Source organism: Drosophila kikkawai, chromosome 3R (genome assembly GCF_030179895.1).
Source record: "Drosophila kikkawai strain 14028-0561.14 chromosome 3R, DkikHiC1v2, whole genome shotgun sequence".
Classification (NCBI taxonomy): domain Eukaryota; kingdom Metazoa; phylum Arthropoda; class Insecta; order Diptera; family Drosophilidae; genus Drosophila; species Drosophila kikkawai.
Genome location: NC_091731.1, coordinates 27,551,462 through 27,574,662, shown reverse-complemented (window position 1 = coordinate 27,574,662; position 23,201 = coordinate 27,551,462). Strand labels below are relative to the sequence as shown.

Below are 23,201 nucleotides of genomic sequence, written 5' to 3'. Positions count from 1 at the left end.
CAGACTTGGCTCGTGGACAAAACCCAGAACAAACCCACAATATGATCGAATCACCGCCCTTGGGTAAATATCATTTCGCGGATTTTCTTGGCGTCACTTGCAGCCTGCCTTCATTTCGCGTTAAACGTTTTTTTTTTTGTGACCCGAGCTGTCGGTTATTAAAAGTCATAATTGAATTTCTTGTAAACAGTTGTTGGTTGTGAAAGATGTGGCCCGAACATGCAAAAGTCCACAAAAAGGCGAGGAGTACGGGGAGCCTGGCCTGGCGCTGGAAATTTCGAAAGTATGAAAAAAGCAATTAAAACTGAAATAATGAATTCTTTCTTTCGCCATGTTTACCCGTCGAGGTTGGAGTTGAATTCGGAGTTGGTTCGCTGGTTGGCTGGCTTACCCGTGAAGGGATTGGCCTTCGCTCCGCCGCTCCCCCGGACATTTCCCGGGCTGATTAGCATGAGGCGTAACAGTTTTTAATTGCAGCCACATTTGGCCGGGGCCGCAATGTGCAGCAACAGAAACACTGGCAACAAATAATGATAGCAACACTTATCTTGCCATCAGAAAGTTGAAAAAGTTTATACACATTTAGCCTTTTTTTTTTGTATAATTATAAAACTTTGTCTCCCAAAGGCTTTCCCCAGTTATGGCGGCGGTCTGAAAATTTCTTCGGTTGGATTAATGGGTTCGATAAAGTGTAGCAGCTTTCTGACTTCAGTAAGCTCAAATCCATTGCTAGATAATCGTAACAGACTGTATAGTTTAGTCCTTGCAAACTGCCCTAAATCTAATTTAGAAACCACCCATCGGGTGTTGACTGTCCGTAGCTGCATCTTCATTATTTTCCTAAGGCTCACAAGTTATCTACGCCGCTTGAGGCCTTTGTGGCCGCCTTCCCTGGAACAGCAACAACAAATTGTGACAATTTTCAGCGATCTGCGATCACAGGAACCTGGCCCAGAGCACCGTCCTTGACTGTCATAAAGTCAGTTCCGCTAAAAATCGTTGTAAAATACTCCCGTGAACTAGAAAAAAATAAAGCAGACAAAAAATGTGCCTCAGTTCTAGTTTGGTTTCAAGAAATTCTCTGTTCGCGCTGAGGGAAAAAATGGAAACTGGAATATGCGGGACAATAAAAAAAACGATGCGCTGTAAAAACGTTTTAGAGCGAATCCGGCATTGTATATCGCGCATTTTGGCCATTGTTAAAAAATTCGAGCATTTTTTTGGGTCGCGACACAATTTTTTGCCGCCGTATCTGCAGGATTTCTCCAGGTCCTGTCCTCGCTCGCTGCTCCTTGGCCTCAATTTCCATTTAAAATGCGCTACGCACAAAAGTTTTTACACGAATTTATGATTTTATCGCTTTACGACTCCGCTCGGGTCCCAATAAAACTTTATTGAGGCCGCAGCAGCGTCCTGCTCGAGTTCCCTCCCGTAGTAGACCTCATTTGGTAGCCTCAGAACTGTAGCAGGGTCAGGTTGGCTCGTCCTGCGAATTAAGCCGGCCCAAGGACGCGCCCGGTTATGCAAGTCTATGCAACGGATGGGCTTGCATAATAAAGGCAAATATTTGTTTAACTGGGAACTGCTCTAGTTAGCATTGTCCTGCCGGCATTGTCTCTCCCCTCACCCGGGCACCGCCCACGAGCCGGCGAAGGTGAGTCAATAAACCGTCACCTTCACCTCTTACACAATATTCGACAACGATCCCGTAAATCCGGGGATTAGGCGCACCGTTCCGGCGTTCTCAAAAGGCTATGGGCATCATGCCCGTCGCTCTAATTTAAATTGCCATTCCGCATTGTTTTTGCACCGGGGAAATGTTTCCTAAAAACTGACCTAATTTTCGCCGCACACTTTTCTTTAGACGTTTTCGAGTAAGTCTTTCGTTTTTACGACTCCCAAAAATGGTGAAAAGTTCCGCGAATTTTGAATCTATTGATGTTTTGTAAGAGTTTTCGAAAAGGTTCTCTGGGAGTTGTGGATTCTGCAATCGGGAAACGGAAAATCAGATTCGCGGAAGGAAAGAGACTGATTAAAATATATTTTCAATAAACAAAAGACTCACGTCGAGATTTTCAGTTTTATTTTTAGGTAGTTGGATTTTTTCCTTGATTTTAAAACCTTTCTGAAAAACTTAACAAGCTAGAAACTTAAACAAAATATTTAGAAAATATTCATTAAGTAAAATGGAAATTAGATGAGTCTTTTTTGTATTGCTGGTTCGGCATTTTCGAAGTATTTTTTAGTGTTTATTTATAAGGTATTTAAAAAAAATGTAAATAAATATTTACCAAAAGAAAATTACTGGAATATTTGGATATATTCTATATTTTACTATATATTTTATTTGTTTTTATAAAAAATAGAGATCAAAACCTCCAACTGAAAAACTGTATAAAATGTATATATTTTTGTTAAATTAAGATCTAATAAAATCAGAAATTTCTTCGAAAACAGTAATAAAAACTGTGTACTGCCTAAAACTGAAAAATATTTTGTTAAAATTGTCATTTAAATACAATTTAAATCGTAAGTCGTAGAAATATTTTGAGAATAAAGTACCAAATACCATAATACCCAACGAAAACTCTGAGCTTAACCCGAACTGTCATTACAGCTCAATTTCCAGCGAGACGGGGGCGTTAGCCAAAGGAAAGTATGTTTTGGGTAAACAGAGCCAAAATCCCTTCCAACACCCCCGCCCTCGAACCAGCCCGTTCCACCTCTGATCTCTCTGATTTCCACGGACGAATCAAGGTCTACCTGAGATGGGAAGACGCGTGTGTCTCGCATTAGAATGATGTCCTGCTGAAGGACGAGGGCCGAGAGGCAGGAGGAAATTGAGCTCGGAATCGAGGACGAGACTCGCGCGACTCGACTCGGCCGAGCTGAGTCGACTGTTTATGGATGGTAAATGCACCGTGTCATGGGTCCTTAAGCGTCTTAATTGCCCGCGTATCCTTCGCCTGCGAGCAGCGCAATTGGTTTCCAAGGCGGAAATATTATTGGCACATCATAAAACTATAAAACAGGCCGCAGGGGGCCACCGTCCACCTCGCTCTCTGCTCTTCTCATTCCCGTCCAGCAACGAGGACATCGAGTCCTGAGATTTCCTACGAGTCCATCCAATGCCATCAGCGAATTCGCCGAATTCCGAGGAGAGCGCGCGCGCGCCTTCGATTCCCCGGCGTACGACTCGTCATTGGAATCGCACTGACGACCTACGCCGAACTCCCCGGAGGCCTCCGTCTCAATCATTGTTAATGGACTCCGTCCTTATTAGCTGTTGATATCCCACGACGTCGAACGTTACGAGGTTACGCCTTGGATCGGCGACTACGCTGTAGTCCTGCTTAATGTCTGCATTCTCTGGCGAATTAAGTTGTAATTCAGTTGTTAACATTAGCATTAAAGTCTACTATATTTTATATAAATATAAGAAAGAAATCTAACTTCGGGTAGCCGAATCTTGTATATCCATGCACCTTGCAGTAGGATCCGGGTATCTAAACGAAAAATGATCTTAGCTAAGCCAAAAATTAATTAATTTAGAATAGGAAATCAAATCGAAAAAAGGATCTTAGCTAAGCCAAAAATTAATTAATTTAGAATAGGAAATAGCCCAGCATTGTTTACTAGTCGCCTCTTTCTATAAAAATATTATTTGCCTTGCCTTAAAAAGTACAGAAACCTCAAAGTTATGCTGTAAGTCTAACTTACATAATAAATAATAGTATAATAATAATATTTATGTTGCTAAAAACCTTAAATACTTGTCTCAATTTGCAGCTCCATTTGCTGGCCATCAATCTGAGTGAGCTCTGTTGGAGCGACTGGCACAGAAGGTGTTAACTGGGCCCTAACAGTGCCTTGGACAATTCGAAAATTATATCTCAGGGCCATAAACAGGCTCTTTGCGATGCATAATTCCCATTTCATTCAGCTTACGAGGTCATCATTGCTATTCAAGAGCGACGGGACAATGCGAATAAGTGTGACAGGAGCAATTATAGCCTGATCCTGATGTCTCCGATGTCAACACAACAGAGCGCGAAGACAGCGCAGGCAGTTGGCATTGAGTCCGGCCAGTATGGGACACACAGGACCTCGAACAGAAGCCAAGGACGCAGGCGACGCGTGACGCATTGGGAAAATATTTGTACAAAACATTGAGGAAACTGAAAAGGAGCACAGCGTCGCGGCATCCTTGACTTTGATTGGTGCCGAGTCCAAGGACGAACTGATGATGCAGTCTGACCTCGAGAGGAGTCGCTGGTGGGCCTCAGCTTCAAGGACATCGAGGGAATATGTCCTGTCTGGCTTTCTCTTTGCTCCTAACTGCCATATAGACTCGGGAACCTGGAGATTGCTTCATCTACCGCCCGACATCTGGCCGATTGATATGCCCGGCGGAGAGCTAACGATCCGATACGATCCCTGAGCAGTTTGATTGTTAAATCAAACAAATCGCATGGTGCACACCGAAATTTTGAATAATTCTCGAGCATCGCTCACTAATTAGCCGCCGATTGAGGCAATCAAATTGATTGCCTGCGATCTGAGCGCAAGAAAACCTCACGCTGGGATCTCCGGACCCGTGTTAGACGGATTGACGCTGATACTATATATAGACGCCTAGTATCGGAATAGTACGGGGAGCTTACACCACTCGCGGGCTGTTTGTTTGGTTTGTTGATAATTTTTCTCGGCCCTTTACCATTTTATACGCAGCAGGCAGTCGCCTGTTTCGGCCTGATAATGAGTGCTATCCACTCGATTGTTTTTATCGCCCCATTCCCAGATTTTTGGCAGTGCTATATAATGAGAAATCCCCCCGGGAGGAGATCAGCAGCGACTTCAAAGGAAACCAGCCCCAGCATGTGACCGTCGTAGCTCCACTCGAGCTATGAAAACAAACAAAACCCGGGGCTAACTGAAACTGGAGTATCCGAATGCTATAGCTTATGTAATGCGGCCATCTGTAGCCTCCTCAGGTGGAAGGAAGTCTTTTGAAGTATCAAATATTAATGAGCTTGGAGCCGCAGGTTCACCCATCGATAAACCAATTAAGGAAGCAATACTACATTTAAGAAGTAAACTTCATGACTTGTTTTTCCAGAGAAGCTTTTAGGTAGAACTTTGTGGTCTATATTTTAGCAAAGAAATATTACTGAACCATTGGTAAAATCTCTACCATCATTACGCTCATATCGAGGTCCTGATGATGGGTCCAGGGTTTCAATTTAGTTTCACTTCCCGTCCTAATGATGTTGGTCACTCTGGCCTCGCTTGACCGGCCCGAACGGCAGCTGATGATGCTGCTCCCGAGGAAAATAATGATGCCAGCGACTGCAACTGCAGCCAAACAAACGTGTCTGAGGGCTGGGAATTAACACATTCGCCTCCTCCAGGCGCGTGCCTGTCCTACCTTCCCGAGCATTTATCAATCGTCGACGGACCGACCCACCGCGCCACCGACTATATGGCCATACCGATGACTATCGCACTGGGGCAACCCTCGTGGAAGTGCCAAAAATGTGCAACGGCGTCAGCGGAAGGAAGGCAGGAAGGAGGAGGCAGGGGTTCGAAGGACATAAGGGACAGGGGACATGCAGCTACTCGGGCACAATGGGATGGTCCCGATCCACTGTCAAGGTAATTTATTAATTCGACAATAAAAACGCACGCAGCTCTTGGGCCGAGATACGGATTCGCAATCCTCTCTGGGTTGCCTTTGCGCTCGGATTCGGAATCGAGCTCGGGGTGTGTTGTGGTCGGACACTCGCATGTGGGCCTTACAACTCAATTAAAGTTGCCCGGGTCCTGGCTGCTGAATTTCTTTGCGCGGCAGAGTGGTTTATGGCCATGTGCCGGGTTAGGGTTAATCGCCATCGACACATTGATAAAAGCCAATTGGCCGTAAGTGAGAAAGTTAAGTGGAATTCAGGCACTAAAGCTGGTGATAAAATTTAATCAAAATTATATAATTGTTGGTAAACCCTTGGATATTTTATGGACATTTTAAAATATATATTTTTTTTGTTTTTGCAAGGAATTTTGAGGCATCAAAATAGGTTATTCGTCTTGGTACCATGTTTGGTTTTACAAAGCGGATTCGAAGGTTATTATACCCTTGCAGGGTATTATAATTTCAGTCAGAAGTTTGCAACGCAGTGAAGGAGACTTTTCCGACCCTATAAAATATATATATTATTGATCAGCATCAACAGGGGAATCTTTCTAGATATGTCAGGAAGAAATCGATTTTTTGGCTATTTTTGCAAAATTTTATAAGGGGTTACATCATTAAAATGTTTGATTTTGTTAAAAAATTGAATTTTCAAAATTTTTAAATGAAGTATGCAGATTTATTAACTGTAGAAAATCTTGCACAGAACAGTTTTCCGATTTAAAATTAATGATCTTTTGGCCGAGTTAGGATATTTTTAATTTAAAAAAAAATTAAGAAGTTTTTTAATATAAAAAATCCGATTTTATAATACAAAATAATATTTTTCTAAGTCAATGAATCATTTCCGACCCCATAAACCATATATATTCTTGATCAGCATCAACAGAGGAATCTTTCTAGACATGTCCGGAAGAAATCGATTTTTTGGCCATTTTTGCGAAATTTGATAAGGGGTTACATCATTAAAATTAGCAAAAATGGCAAAAAATTTTGATTTCTTAAAATTTTAAATTTGGTATGCAGTTTTTTTAAATTAATGAAAACTAACACAAAACTGCTTTACGAATCGAAATTAATGCATTTTTGGCTTATTTATGATATATTTTAATTGTTACCTGCAAGGGTACACTAACTTTGGCTGGCCAAAGTTAGCTTTCTTTCTTGTTTTTCTCTTATTTTTCTTCATATTTTAAAGCAAACAAAAGGCTAAATTTTAATATTAAAAATTTGGTGAATACTTTAATTATTCTTGTAAAGTTGTCAGTTTTCAAAGTTTTTATTTAAATAGAAGAATATACAATATTTTTGTCTTCAACTTTCATCGATCGCCTGGAACAACTTGTATTTTCTTTTCTGGATTGCTAGTTACTTGGATTCACCAATTTCTTAACCATTCCTCACTCGAGTATTAAGTTTCATTCCCCCTCCGCATTTCCAACTGATTGTTAAATTTACTCTAAAACCAAAAAGCCGGCTATGAAGCCGCTGGCAATTGAACAATCACAGGACATCGGGGAAAAGCGGCCTGCAGTCTGGCGGACTGTCTTCTGTCAAACTGAAAAACGCCATAAATTTTGTGCAACAATGGATGCTGCCAGGACATGGGGATGGACCGGGGTGGCATATAGGGGGCAGGGGTAGCATTCGCACATGCACAAACTGCACACATATGCCACAACTATCGATATGTTAGGGGTGTTCAACGGGGGTGGCTGAGATATAGAGTTCTCGCCGGCCGCGTAAGCCGATCAGAAAGTCGTGTAAACACAAAAAGTAGGCAAAATCTATTGTTTTTTTTAGCAGTCAATTTAGCTGAGCTGATTTTTTCTATGTAAATACTGTTTATGATTGGGAGTGAGAGATGAGTGCGGATTTTCACAAATATCTTAACATATTTATTGAATTCGGTTTTAACATTTGATTTTGTATAGAAGAAGGGCTGGTTTTACCCTTAAAAATTAGATGTAAGTGCAAAATATATTTTATACTTAGCTTAGTAAATCAATCTCAAGGTTTGCATTTCGTTTTTTTCTTTTATGAATTATTTGTTACTATATTACTTAAAGATTTTATGATTTAAATAAATGCAATTTAAGCAATTTCAATTGAAATTAAAAACAATTTAGCTAAATAACTTGAAGTATTTTTGAAAATATTTCTAAGATACTGTTTTGAAAATTAATAAAAAGTTAAAAACTATATAATTGAGAATGCTATAACTTAGGAGTTATTACATTTATTGAAATAGGATTTGTTGGCGCAGAAGGTGAGTGCTGTTTTCTTGCGCTGTCTGCAGTCAGTTAAGGAGCGAGGGTCCTGGGCAAATAGCAGAGATGGTGAGGAGTGAGTTGGCACCAGGAGTTGCGCACTTGCTTTCCTGGTCGCGAGGACAAACAAAAAGCGCAAACACGCGACCCTCGGCCACGCGCAATCGCTGCCGCGCGATCGGGACCAGGATCGGACGTAATGTTATCCTTTGGCCGCCCAGTGCCGCGAAATGAATTCGGAGGGAAAGGGCCGCGGAGAAGGATTCCGGGAACAACTGGCAGCCAGTCATGGGCCGAACTCTTGGACTGGCAAAAATCCAGAGAAATTTTTAGGGAACCATAAACGGGCCCGGGGAAAAAGCCTTTTGTCGCCGGGACATTCTGCAGCAACAGTTTGCAGTTTACAGTCTTCAGATCCTTTTTATGTCTTTATGATTATTGCAATTAGAGGGGGACGGCCTGAGGCCGCTCTCTCTCGCTCGTCGTACCTCATAGGTAGGCATCTCATGGCTGTAATTACTGCAGCAGCGTCTCAAGGCCGCCGCGGAGGGGAAGTGTCCGGCGGATAACTCGCGATGATAATGGGCGCGATGGGTAGGTAATAAGCAGCGCAGCAGGTAGGCCTCGAACGGATAGTTCGGCAGGACCTCGGATAACTTCCCCTCGATCTGCCGGCAAGGCCGTTCGCCGGGAGGGGTGGTTCGCCGAGCAGCGGGCGGCAAAGTGTCATGCGCAGGGATATTTATGCGCTATGACGACGAGCGTGTGCCGTGCCCCGGGTTTTGCTATATATGCAGGATCTGCCGCAGGACCAGCTCATTCGCAATCCCAGCAGCGTTGCGTGCACATCGCAGAGTCCGAACCAGCACAGCGCATTCACAGTTCCGAGATGGCCACCACCAACAGCCAGAGCCACTACAGCTACGCCGACAACATGAACATGTACAACATGTACCACCCCCACAGCCTGCCACCCACCTACTACGACAACTCGGCGGCCGGCAGCAGCAGTTACTACCAGACTAGCTCCTCCGCCAACTACCAGAGCTACCAGGGCTACTACTCCCAGGAGAGCTACTCCGACAGCTGCTACTACTACCAGAACAGCCAGGAGCAGGCGCCCGCCCAGACGCTGCAGCCCACCACCCCGCCGCCCAAGGCCACCAAGCGCAAGGCCGAGGAGGACGCCGCCTCCATCATTGCCGCCGTCGAGGAGCGACCCAGCACACTGCGTGCCCTGCTCACAAATCCCGTCAAGAAACTGAAATACACCCCCGACTACTTCTACACAACCGTCGAGTCGGTGAAGAAGCCTTCGCCCGCTCCCGCCAAGGCCGCTGCCAGTCCCGCCCCCTCCTACGAGCAGGAGTACGTGGCAGTGCCCACGCCCAGCGCCTCCGAGGACGTCGACTACTTGGACGTCTACTCGCCGCAGTCGCAGAGCCAGAAGATGAAGAATGGCGACTTTGCCACCCCGCCACCGACCACGCCCAGCTCCCTGCCGCCCGTCGAGGGCATCAGCACACCACCGCAGTCGCCGGGGGAGAAGTCCTTGCCGGCCGTCAGTCAGGAGATCAATCATCGCATTGTGACAGCCCCGAGCGGAGCAGCCGATTTTAATTGGTCGCACATCGAGGAGTCCTTGGCATCAGGTAGGCATCGTTCAGGCACCCAGCAACCCCTAAAAATATGAAATCCCCTTCCCAGACTTCTTGCATTTCTTTTTACATTTCAATAACTAACCAATCCTTTCCCCATTTCTTGATTCCAGATTGCAAAGACTCCAAGCGCACCCGCCAGACGTACACCCGCTACCAGACCCTGGAGCTCGAGAAGGAGTTCCACTTCAACCGCTACATCACCCGTCGCCGTCGCATCGACATCGCCAATGCTTTGAGCCTGAGCGAGCGACAGATCAAGATCTGGTTCCAGAACCGACGCATGAAGTCCAAGAAGGATCGCACGCTGGAGAGCTCCCCGGAGCACTGCGGCTACTCGACCCTGATGCCGCCCCTGGAGGCCGTCCCGACCACCGGCACTACGGGAGCAACAGCGATGCCCATGTACCACCATCACCAGACCGCCGTGCCCTCGTATCCCGCCTACAACCACAGTCACAGTCACGGCCACGGCCACAGCTACGGCCTGCTCAATGATTATCCTCAGCAGCAGGCTGCCCAGCAGCAGTACGAGCATTACCCGCAGCAGTATCAGCAGCAGTGCGGCTACCAGCAGCATCCGCAGGACCTGTACCATCTGCCCTAAGGTCCTCGCGGCGTCGCACAGCCGACACGAACACCGCGAAACCCGAACCGAGCCGCGCTTCTCTCGACCATTTGTAGGTGACACGCAAATGGCCCAAAGCCGAGAACGAAGCTGCGGCGCGATGAGTCGCACAGTGGAGGGCGCACTCCCTACGGTGCCCAGGCATCTTGGGCACAAGGACGAGTGCGCCTTCGCACACACAGACGGCGACGGCTGCGCAGCAGAGGAGAGCCCGAGAGGCTCCTTGCTGCGAGCCAAGGAACCGGAACCCAGTGGCTGGCCATGATGGGTTCTCAGCGATCGATTAGCTGCGGCCAAACACAAACCCAAAACACTCAGCTGGGAGGCTGACACAGGCCAAAAGACTTGGAGACTGACACACTGTACAGTTAGTTGTAGTTAAGTTAAAATTGTATTAGATTCTTATTTATTTATATACTAGTTTTATATATATTTATAGAAAAAACAAGAGAATTTTATGGAAATTATTTTGGAGTTTTATTTAAGGGATGCGAGTGTAAAATGGGAGGGGAATTGAAGAAGGGGAATGTGAAGATAGTTTTTGATTAAAAAATTATAATGAATAACTAGTTACAGACTTGCAAATTGAAGGATGAATTGGTATATTCTTTTACTTATTACCTACATGTTGTCCAAAGATATATGTAATCTTGGTTACAATGAATAAAATAACTAAAAATCATTATTATAATTGCAGTTTGGTTTTATTTCTATTAAAGAGTTTAATACGGATTTATTTGAAATAATACATAATACATACATAACATTGGTTATGTATACATGGAACTTGGCTTTAAGATATATTTTTTATTTGAATCATAATTAACTTAACAAGAAATAGAAAAAAGACACACTTAGAATATTGTCTTTTCTAATTATATTTTTGATTCTTATTCTTAGTTCATATTTAGCAAATGATTCTAATTTTAACAGAAATATTTTGTCCATTTAAAAATTCAATAGTTCATCCTTTGATTTATTTGTGATAAATGAGATTCTTTGATCGCTGCAACCACCCAATAAATTCTATCTGAACTTGGACGAAAGGCAAACGATTCAACATTGAGCACGGAATCGTGCAAATTCGAGCAGCTGCGTTTTCTCGCCTTGATCCCCCCAAGCCCCGACCCGCTGCTATCTCCCGGATTTCCTATAAAATTCACTCTTTTCGCCAGAGAAAATGTCACATTTTGGTCGGGCATCGGGTGCATCTACCACCACACCCCATAGCCTGCCCAGCGGCTTCCTCCCCTCGCCGCTGTGCGTTCGTCTATTGAAGTGAGACATTGATTGGTCATTTTTCATTGCATTGCACAGACCCGTGACAGTTATGGGTATAGCAGCGCAAAAGGAAAGTCGGATCGGGATCGGACTTGGACTCGGAGGGAATCAGGGGAGCCTTGTGTACGCACACACAGTTGGCCTGGCCATCGTTTATTCAACTCATTAGGTAAAAGTGGACAGTGGGTGAGCAGCAGGCGGCATCTGTGGGATCTAGCTGACGGACGGAGTTAGGTGCGAAACCAAAATACAATATAAATCTCCATATGCTAGTTTGGTAACCCAATAAAAACCAGCATAGAAAAGCTTTCAGGATTAAAATAATTTCATTTTGTTGTTAAATTCTGTCCCTCATCTAATTTTTTAACTAAAACATTACAAAAAAAATTACATGCTAAATTCAAGGACAATCAATATATTTTCTCAACCCCAAAAGTATCTTCTCAATTTATTCCTTTACCTGGATATAATATTTATTTTTTATGGGTTCCAGAAAGTCAATATTTTTCTTCGTTAACATTAAGCAAGCTGTTGTGAAAGGATTTTTATTAGTTTCCAAAATTCAGCCCTTTGCCTAGCCCTTTTTAGTCAACATTAAGCAAGGACTTTTTTACGGTTTCCCAAGAGTCAACTTTCCCTTTTCGATTGTTTTTTTATAAATTCTCAGCAACTCCCGAGGAGCTGTAAACGGTTTACGTGTAAATTGCGAAAGAGTTACGTTAACTCTTGCCGAGTCCTTCTGGGAAACGTGTCGTTTTTTATCCTTTTTATTCGCATTTCGCTTTATTAGAGAGCCTCGGAGCGGGTTCTTAACTCATTCGCGAACCATAAAACCCGAGATTCGCGGAAGGAGTCTGCGTTGTGGGCGGAATCCTTCTGGAGGCCGGGTGCAGTCAAGGCTGCAAAGTCAATCCTTTAGCGTAATCCTTTAAATAGCCAAAATAAAGCCCGCCTTTGTCAAAACAATGCGCAGCGCTCGCAGAATTCGCATTTGCGAATAGGCGGTGCCATTGTGTCCACTTAGCCGGCAGGTACCGCCTCCTCAGGATTCCAGCGATCCTGTCTCCTGCCTCCAGACCCTTCCTTCCAGCGACCTCAGCCATAACGATCGTAAACTTATCCTTTCGCAAACACGAGCACACGGTTACCTCCTTAAGCCTTAGGCCGGCGAAGGAGTTACAAAGTCATAAAAACAAAACACCTTTGTCCGCCCGGCATTGTCGGTTGGCGAATTATCCTTTCTGTCGCCGCTGCCGAATCCTTAATCCGCGACGTCTTCAATGACAGCTAAAGCGAGACGCATACACACAGTAATAGAAGGAGACGGCTGGGATTCTAAGGTAGAAATTCGCAAATGACCCGCGACCCTGGCGAAAGGGGAAGGAAGATGCCGGGCTAGCAAAGGGTATCGGATATCGGTAAGCCTTTCGCTGGAAGGGATTACATTACATTATCCTTATGTCTAAGATAAACACCGATCGCCTAAGCCAAAACATTGGATCGAGCGTGATATTCGAATTAGCTCGCTCGGGGAGATTAGCCCGGAAAAGTCAACAGATTTGTGGATGCTTAGCCGGCTAAGTATGAAAACAGTCCACCTTGGCATTATCGGGTTGAGAGGTACTGGAGAAGAAAATTATACGGAAACTATATTTCATAGTAATATTTTATTATAAAACAAGATCTCTCTTTGTATTCCAAACCTCTAATCAATCCGTTTTGGTTATGATTTCTAAATTAACTTCACAATAAAGCATATCCTTCCACGGTCAGAGGGTACCAAAACACTTGTAAATCTCAGTAGAATTACATTCCTCTCATATCATAACCAAAAATGAGATAATAATCGTGGTGATACAGCGATTTTCCGATAACGACTTCGGCAAGTCATCGTAAGGTCAGCACCTCTCTTGCGGCCGCACCCTTTGTTGTGATGGCCATATATTTATGGCGCTCAAAAAGCAATTAATTGTGACCCAAATCAACAATTTCCGAATGGCTGGCAATATCAACACGGCAGTCCGGTCTAATGGCCCGGCAAATGCCACCGATCTCCATGGACCAAGACGTAGGAATATAGGAATGGATATATGCACGTAGTGGGAATGGTAATGAGATCGAGATCGGAATGGAATGGTCTGGTATGCTGCATGAGTTATGGCCCAAGCGGTTAGATGTCGCCTCCAAATGCACAAAGAAAAACTACAGTGTTTATTATACTATTTTATGAAATAAATAAATTAAATCAAATTTATTTCAATTTTAAATATGCACTCATTATATTACAAAATAAATCAGTTTTTGTTTTAAATAATAACATCAATATGAAAAATCTATACCTTTTTTTCTCTCTGCACAAACCTAGTTCATATTGCTTGTACTTTCCACGGAACATCCAAGCCAAACACCGATGAAATCAGCGCCAAAACTAAGCCAAACCTGATCGCTGGCCAGCGGCTAGATCAGTGCTGAACCCTGCCCCCAAGCCAGAGGTTAACATCAATATGGTAATAAGCCATATCGCAGCCACTGAGAACCAGCCAGATCCCATCCCGTCCGATCCTCACGAGGGGCTGCCGGATTTATGAGTTCACCGAATGCTTTATGGCGTGTCGCTTTGACTAATTTATCTGCAAAAGGCGACGGCGCTGGCCACGAATTTTTATTGTTAATTTATGATTAAGCTGATTATGGTCGATTTGGTTTTGTTTCGGGCATTTTTCGGCTGTTGTTGGATTATAAAAAAGCCCTCTGACCGCTGTTTGGCAATACCAAAAATAAACGAACTAAAAATAAACCAATCGATATATTTTATTTATTGAAAAATGGTATTCTTTTGAGTATTACAATAGTAATATTCCTTCAAATAATGGCTATTTAATTGAAATTGGTTTTTAAGTTTAACAAAAATATACTTAAATTCAAATTTAAAATAAACAAATTCTTATCCTCGCATCCTCACAACAAAGAAAGCATCTTGGAATGTAATCCCGCAGATATATTTCAATTATTGTTGTTGCTGGGCCACCACCAGCTAATGAAACAGTCTTTCGTTATTCTGAAAATGAGAGCGAATGCGAGGAAATCTGTGGTCGGTTTAGTTTAAATGGGCCGTAAATGATAATTTTAATTTTTAATCAAACATATGCCTGCAAAAACGGCAATGCCGACGACCGGCATCCACCGTGGACTTTTGTGTCAAAGAGGCCGCCGAAAAAACATGTGAGGAGCCCCATGCCCAGGCCCAGGCATCCTCATCCTCAGCCTCAGAGTCCGCGGACGGAGCACGGAACGCGGCACCGCTCGACGTAGCACATCTTGAGTGGTCGTGGTCGTGGTCGTGCCTGCGGATCGGGAGCGATCTGCCACTGCCACCGCCTCCGCAGCGGCGCTATAATAGCAATATAGCTATAGCTGGCATTACGATCCGATGTTCACGGCCACGGAACGGGCATACTAAATTCCACAGGCGAGAGCTCCCGGCAAGAACTTGGAGAAATTGTTGGCAATGCGAATGGAAACAGTGCGGAGTTTTTATTTTTATTTTGTGTAATAAAAAAACTGGGAAAAGATTGTGATGTGGTAAACATAATTAACATATTGCGCATCTGTGCAAAAAAAATTGTATAAAGATGCAAAATCGGTAATTATATTTGGGAAATCAACAAGCTAGTAATTCATCGATTTTATACCCTTACACAGAAGCTATATAATATCGATGTATGCCATGTTTCAAAATATAAAGTTATACAATTTTATACTTATACGCTCTCCGGCTCTGGCATCGCTAGAAGATGCCTCCAGGAGGAAGCCAGGAGAACTCAAAAAATCTTCAAGGATCTCGAAACCCGCATAAGTAGTCTCAAGGTCCATCCAGGAATTTCACGGATAGCTAGGGGCCGTATTGACCTATGCGTGGGGCCATATTGACCCATCCGGATTAACCTAACCTAACCTAACCTGTATATATCTTTATACTTCGCCAGGATCCTGCCATCTACCGACAATTGCTGAAACTGGAATTGGAATAATTATCCGTTTCCAATTGGACGTTTTCGAATATTTAAAAAATTGCATTCTACATGAGCCCATGAAATATTTTTCAATTTAAGGAGAATTATATAAGATACCCTTGATGATTGTCCATATTTCTAACTCCTAATGAACTTTTAAAACCGCATACTAAGCTAATAATTTAAATAAATAATTTTATTTGAAAATATTGAACTAAGAAAGGGAATTTAAGGATTATCCTGATTGTTTGACATGGATTTGACATGTCTCCAGCGGACCGAAGACAACAACCAAATTCGTCTTCACAGCAGACGAACCGCTTGCTCGAACTGCTTGAACTGCTGGCAAAGAAATCATGTTGCTGTTGGCCCTGCTCCGCAACATTTGCTTAGATACAAAAGGAAAAGATTCAGATACTTTTGCTTAGATACAAATGGGAAACAGAATGTTAAAAAAATAAATTATTATATTTATCAAAAATGAATCCATAATGTAGCCCTTGAAGGTATTATAATTTGATTCAGAAGCTAGAAACGCAGTAAAAAAGTCTTTTTGACCCCATAAATCGTATATATTTTTGATCGGCATCAACAGCCCAAACGTTTTAGCCATTGACAACAATTTCAATTTTTAAAAATATTAAATTCAGTATGCAGATTTGTTAACTTACTAAAAACTAACTCAGAACAGTTCTTCGAATTGATATTAATGCATTTTTTGCCTAAGCATACCTAAGTATGAACGATTTAAAATTTGGTTCCCTGATCTAATTGTTAACTGCAAGGGTATACAAACTTCGGCTTCCCGAAGTTAGCTTTCTTTCTAACTTATACTAAATAGAGATTTTTTAAGTTTCACACTTGTATAATTTTTAAAGATTTACAAATGTTTCTAACTGCAAGTGTTTCATGGAATCCATATGTTTACTTTATATTTTGACTATATTTAAAAGTAATTTGTAATTATTAATTGTATTATTTTATTATTGTTAAGCCAAGAATTCAGCGTAGAATACAAAATAAGTTATATATAAATAAAAACCAACAAATGTTCAAGAATCATAAGTAATCGACTTTTTAGGACTAGTCTTTCTCTGTTGTTCTTTGTAATCAGAGAAAGGTATCTGTTTCCCTACTTTGTTCTCCTAATTGCGGCCCGTGAATGAGTTTCCACGGTCGCAAACAATACGCGGCACACATGGGGAAAACACACATGTAAGTATGTGTACCCCGCACTCTCAGATACGGATATTCGTGTCATTCGACGAAACTTCAAAGATATCCGACATTTTTGTTTCTTTCCTCTTGCGTGAGTCGTGAGCGTGAACCGGCAAAGTTTCGTATGGCGCCTCTCGACAGTTGTTCCTCAATTAAACTTTGGGCTTCGAGAGGGGCTCCCCCGAAGCCCCCGCAAGGCGGTGGCAAACACAAAGCGAGGGCTGAATAAATATGGCGCAAGCAAACAAAATATCTGGAAGATACAATTATACGCACGCAATTCGTCAATCAGAACGACATTTTTCTTTTATTTGCTCGCCGGTCATTAAAAGCAACAGCAACCTGAGAATGGGAGAACGAATGCAATAAAAGTGCCGCAAGCCAGCGTTTCTTTTTTCCCCTCTATTGAGCCCCAAGTCTGGGGCAATTATAACTTTTGTTGTAGGGTTTGGGGATGGAGTGTGGGGGCCTTTCCTTGGCAGTCATAACTCCGCTAGATTGAGATGCTCTCTCTCTAGATTCCGCTGCAGCCCGAATCGCTGAGATACGAGCACAAAAGGTAAACTAATTAATTGATTAATGGCCGCGATCACACGCTTTATCTCGCAAATTAATATTATTCAATTTAAAACTGACTTAAAGTCGTTTTCACCACAACTAAGAGTTGTCGCACTATAATGGCGCTCATTAATTTCGGCTGGAGAGGCAGAGAAAGAGAGAGAGAGAAAGAAGGCCCTGGCGAAAGAGAGATAGCACTCAGCAAGATCCTTTTGAGATCTTTATCGCCCCCAATACCTCGAGCTCCTCGGGCTCCTCTGATTCCTCCATCGATGGGCCCGCCGAATGAATCAGTTGCCGCTTGTCACATGCACCGAGCCGGGCCTCAGATAATGCCAATGGATCGCATAACTCAAATCTCGGCTCTGGTCACATGAGGCCCCGCAATTAATTGAGCTGTTAAATGTAAGTCTCGGAGAAACGAAAGGGAAAAATTAAAATTGACATCCCAATTAATATTTGGCTCGTTTGCATGTCGGCGGGGCCCGCAATACTTGGAACGCACTTACAGGTTCTACAGGTTTCCCCCAGCCACCAAGAGATGGTCCCGCGAGGGTTTGTCCCCCAAATCGTATCGATTTCAATCAGTTAGGTGTGGATATTTCAATTTCATCCTTAAATTATTCCGAGAATTAATAAAGCTTCGGCCAGATTGAGACGCTGGGATTCTAGAAAGTGTTGGAAATATAACCTGATTAGTTTTATGTGTTTAGTTTTACAGAGCACATAAGAAATTTATTCAATTTTAACTTTTAATTAAATGAATTTGAATATCTGTAAGGCTCCTCCTCCCAATGAAAGATCATCAAATTAAATTCGCCAAGCCAGCTTATTCTAAAATGCGCCGAATTCATTTCAATTATCTTTATAATTCCAAGTGTCTTGACGATAAATAACTGCAGAGTCCAGAATCCAATTAGATGATTGCATTCCTCCAGTTCGCCGAATGTATCTCATAGATTAAAACATTTTAATTACACGCATCGCTTGGTGGGTTTTCCCCGCTTTCCCGGCTATGGCCTGCTGACTGACATGGTTTCGTTCCACGCAACGTTCCGGGGATCAAATGGGAATAATGAAAACTTCAACGCCATCGAGGGTTCGGTCTCTAGTTCCTCACCTCTGACGGAATGCTGCCAGGGCATCCACATCCACCAAGATGGTAGGCATTTAAGCCCGGCCAGCACCAACACTAGCACGAGCACGCACCACTCTCACACAGACGGCTGGCTGGGCCGGTCCGAGAGTATCCTTTTCGCTTCCTTCGCTGGCACTGGGCCTCCCTTCAGGGGCGTAGTGCATGATAAATGTCCGGGAATTCGTCAATGTCAAAATCAGACTGTTACAAAGCAGCAGCGGCGTCCGCAGCGCTCCGAAGGGAATCGCCAGGGGACGGAGCTGCGAGCTGAGAAGGGAGCAGGAAGAATGCGTTCAGGATGCGAGCAGGAGCATCGCTAAAAAAACAACAACAAAAGTCCGACCAACTGCCGCTCCGGATCCGGAATCCCATTTCAATATCATGCATTCAATATTCACTTGGTAATTTTGCAACATTTTTGCCTTTATTCAAATTCATGTTCATATATTCGGAACACCAAAAACTGTGCACTCGGAGAAAAAATACTGATCATGAGACTGATGTTATTTTCTTCAGGAATAAGTCTAATTATAGGTAAGATATATTTTTAGTGAGTTTGGAAAATAATAAAAATATTATTATACAAAATAATCTAAATAGCTGAAATGGCATAAAGTAAGTATCCTTTAAGTACTTTAAATTGGTTTTTTTGGTGGTTTTTTTTCGGTGCAATCCAGAGACAGTCCAGTACATACTTATATGCAGGCCATGCAAATGCCAATGCAGAATCATCTAGCGGATATTATGCTGACTAATTGCGCGTAATTAATCAGCTCCTGGCGCCCACACAGGGCAGCAACAATAGGCAAGCCACTGCCAATGCCCATGGCCATGGCAATATGAGGCGGCGTGTGCAGTCGTGGCTGTTGAGTAACTGCCTAGAATTGAATTTGATATGCTCCATTGGCACCTTGCCTCATGTCAGCCCAAGTCGGGATAAAGTAATTAAATTAGTCAGTGGTGGAAAAGTCCTCCTATTAGTATTTTGAATTTGACATGCAGGCGAAAAGATACAAAAGATGATATCTAGAAGATTCTTCATTTATTTATTGGGATTATAATTGTATTTCGTAGTGCTTTAGTTAAGTTATATACTATGGAAATGCAGCTCATTATTTCATTATCAAGGAACCACCTGAACTTCTATCATACCCAGCTCCCAATTAGGATGGATTATTTTAGAGATACAGTAAAAATATCTTTAGTGTCTGTCATGATTTGTTAACCTGAAATATATAAGAAGTATCTTGAAGTCTTTTCTAATTAAGTCTGGCTCCAAAGACACCTACCTTAACCTGATTATACAAAATTAAATTTAAATTATATATAGTACTTAATTTCCATCCTGCTCTATCTAAGCCCAAGCTTGGAAGTTCATATCAATGTTAAACATATTTCCACTTCGACATGAGCACAAAAAGTAAACATTTTGTCCGGTCCGAGTGGCAAAAAATAAAATAGCCATGTCCATTGGCGAGTATTTTGACAAATTGCCCGATTGGACATTGAAACATTTTATCTGCCATGTCGCCGATGCCAGTGGGCGTAGTCCGGGGGGGATGAGGGTGGATTTTGGGCTGTGGGCGGTGGTGGGTGAAATCCCGGCAGGGTGTGTAAGCTGGGCTACGGGCAGTGCGTGGGGTCAGTGCGTGGCATTTCGGTCATTTATATGAACACTCGTCCTTTTTCATTGCCAGTTGGTGTCTCTGTCTCTCCTCGTTTCCTCTCTCTCTGTCTCACCCACTTGATCCGGGTGCTGTGTTATCTCTCTCTCTTTGTGGGCACATGTGTGTAACTTCCAAACTCCAAGCCAAACCAAACCGAACCGATCCAGAAGGGCCGCCTTCGGGAGCACATCATGGCGAATGACAGATTAGCAAAGTCCCAATGGACATTTGTAACCGAACGGAGGGACTCGAGTGGGGGCGGTGGTTGCACTGAAAAAAAAAACGCTGTGGGTGGAAAGGAGAAACTCTTGATCAAAGGTACTGTATTTTCTACCCTAAACTCTTTATTATACCCTTGCAGGGTATTATAATTTCAGTCAGAAGTTTGCAGCGCAGTGAAGGAGACGTTTCCGACCCCATAAACCATATATATTCTTGATCAGCATCAACAGGGGAATCTTTCTAGATATGTCAGGAAGAAATCGATTTTTTTTGCCATTTTTGCAAACTTTTATAAAGGGTTACATCATTAAAATTTTTGATTTTGATAAAAAATTGAATTTTCAAAAATTTTAAATGAAGTATGCAGATTTATTAACTGTAGAAAATCTTGCACAGAACAGTTTTCCGATTTAAAATTAATGCTCTTTTGGCCGAGTTAGGATATTTTTAATTTTAAAAAAAAATCAAGAAGTTTTTAAATATAAAAAATCCGAATTTATAATACAAAATAATATTTTCCTAAGTCAAGGAATCATTTCCGACCTCATAAACCATATATATTCTTGATCAGCATCAACTGAGGAATCTTTCTAGACATGTCCGGAAGAAATCGATTTTGTGGCCATTTTTGCGAAATTTGATAAGGGGTTACATCATTAAAATTAGCAAAAAAGGCCAAAAATTTTGATTTCTTAAAATTTTAAATTTGGTATGCAGTTTTTTTAAATTAATTAAAACTAACACAAAACTGCATTCCGAATCGAAATTAATGCATTTTTGGATTAGTTATGATATATTTTAATTGTTACCTGCAAGGGTATACAAACTTTGACTGGCCAAAGTTAGCTTTCTTTCTTGATTTTTTTTATAATTATTTATTTTATAAGCTTAAATCAAGCATAGAAGTTTATTGTATATTCTTATATTATTTTCATTATATTCAAACTAACTATTTTTACGACTTTTGTAATATTTCTCTCAGTGCCAGCGGGTGGTATAACTTGGGTGGTGGCTCCGAGAGTAATTTAAATTGCCAGGCTGGCCGGAACGCAGCGCTTTTGACCGCTGCCCACCTTGAGGTCCCCGGAGACGCTCGCCGGTGGACGCTTCTTATCGGCCGTGATTACTTTCTAATCCGTGGCAGCATCGGAGGCAGTCCAGTCGCCCAGCGTTGACACAAACAAATGGCCAACTGGCAGCGCCAGTCGGAATGACAGGGCACATCAAACGGGCCAGAGTGAAAGGTATTAATTGCAGTCCCAGGAGCGAGAGCAGGAGCAGAAGCAGGACGAGGCCACCAGGTAGGCTGGCAGGACACAGTGGTGGGCGAGGTGGAGAGAGTGTTTTTAATGTGAAAGCAATTTCGGCAAATCCAAAGCAACTCAAACGAAAGTGCCGCCACCACTCGCAGGTACACGTGGAAATTCTTTAGTTGTTATGACCAGAGAGTGGCCATAATTATTTTGATGTTGCTGCGTAATTAGTGTTCGATCAGCTGAATGAATGGACAGGGGGAAAGTGGCAGGGCAGCAGGAAAGGGAAAGTGAAAAATTGCATTTCATGCGTGGCTGCCTCAACAGGGAAATTACGCACTTATTTCCCCACATATCGGAAAGTGAAATTGGTTTGAAAACAACTAATTGCAGTCATTCGGTGCAATGCACAAAATGGCTGCCTTTGAATGAAATGGCGACATGAAGTCGAGGTAATTGCTAGAAAGTAACATCTGAGCCAGATGAACTTTGAGATACAAAAGTATCTTAAAGAAATCTTTAGATTGAAGATAGATGATTGAAGAGGGTTACTTTAATGGAATATAATAGCTTTTAAAATATTTTATATACTTTTTGCTACTTGCCACATTCAACATCTGTCTGAATCGAAGACTGCTTAGGGTTATAATTACAAGTTACAGGATCTCATAGACATCCTGCCTTACTCTGGCTGACTGATGGCCGCCACTCCCGTTGACGAGCACAACAAATTTCAGTGCAACGTCTCATACTATCAATGTCGGCAATATGTCAAATTTAACAGCAGCGGGCGGGATCGAGATCCGGATATATATAGTAGACGGCGACGGTTGTGGCAGCCACGTGATGCCAAAAAAATAAATAAAAATAAAACCGAAATGAGAGATGCAATGGCAGAGGCGCATGAAAATTCATTTTGAAAAGTTCTGCTCCCCGCATGTGAGCACGAATTAATAATGACGCCAACAGCGTCGACGGCGCGACGAGGCTATATATGCAGCTATATATCTACATGCAGTTGGCCCAGCTAGAGATGGGTGCGTGATGATGCTGGGTATTACAATAATATAAAAATAAATACTTATATTTATTTTAGCTTTAATTGAAAATGCAATATGTATACTGTTAACCTTTCTAATGGAATCACTATATTTTTCTGATTTTCTTGTAATTTCCAAGATCAAATCAACAGTGATTTCTGCGATATTCTAATATCTAATAATTTCTAATAATTCCTTATTAGTTCTTAGCTTTTAATCGTGTCACAGTGCCATATCAATTCACTGAGCCAACTGCAGTTCCCGACATCAAAGTGCTGGGAATTCGGTGTCTGGCTTTTGCCATTGGCTTGTTTGAGTGACAGATCGTTCTGGCCGGGGCTTTGAAGTGGAACTCGTGTGGCAACCGTTTAAGATATAATTAACTTGGCATCCGCGCACTCGCAAATTGGCGCAGAACAAATGGAAACAGAATGTGTGTTCAATATTCAAATGAACAACAAATGACAAACACCATTCCCCATTATGTGGGGAATGTGTTAACAGGGAAATAAACAAACAAAAAAAAAAGCCCAAACGGATGACAGTCGAACGACGATGAGAAAGAA

At 42.5% G+C, this 23,201-nt stretch overlaps 1 protein-coding gene across 1 annotated transcript; it reads left to right on the top strand.

Annotated features, from left to right (window-relative positions):
* The first annotated feature begins 8,848 nt into the window (after positions 1–8,848).
* On the top strand, positions 8,849–10,576 carry ftz (fushi tarazu). Its single transcript, XM_017175825.3, has 2 exons — positions 8,849–9,611; positions 9,731–10,576. The coding sequence occupies exons 1-2, from the start codon at positions 8,849–8,851 to the stop codon at positions 10,222–10,224; spliced, it is 1,257 nt and encodes a 418-aa protein (XP_017031314.1). The 3' UTR covers positions 10,225–10,576.
* Positions 10,577–23,201: the final 12,625 nt, after the last annotated feature.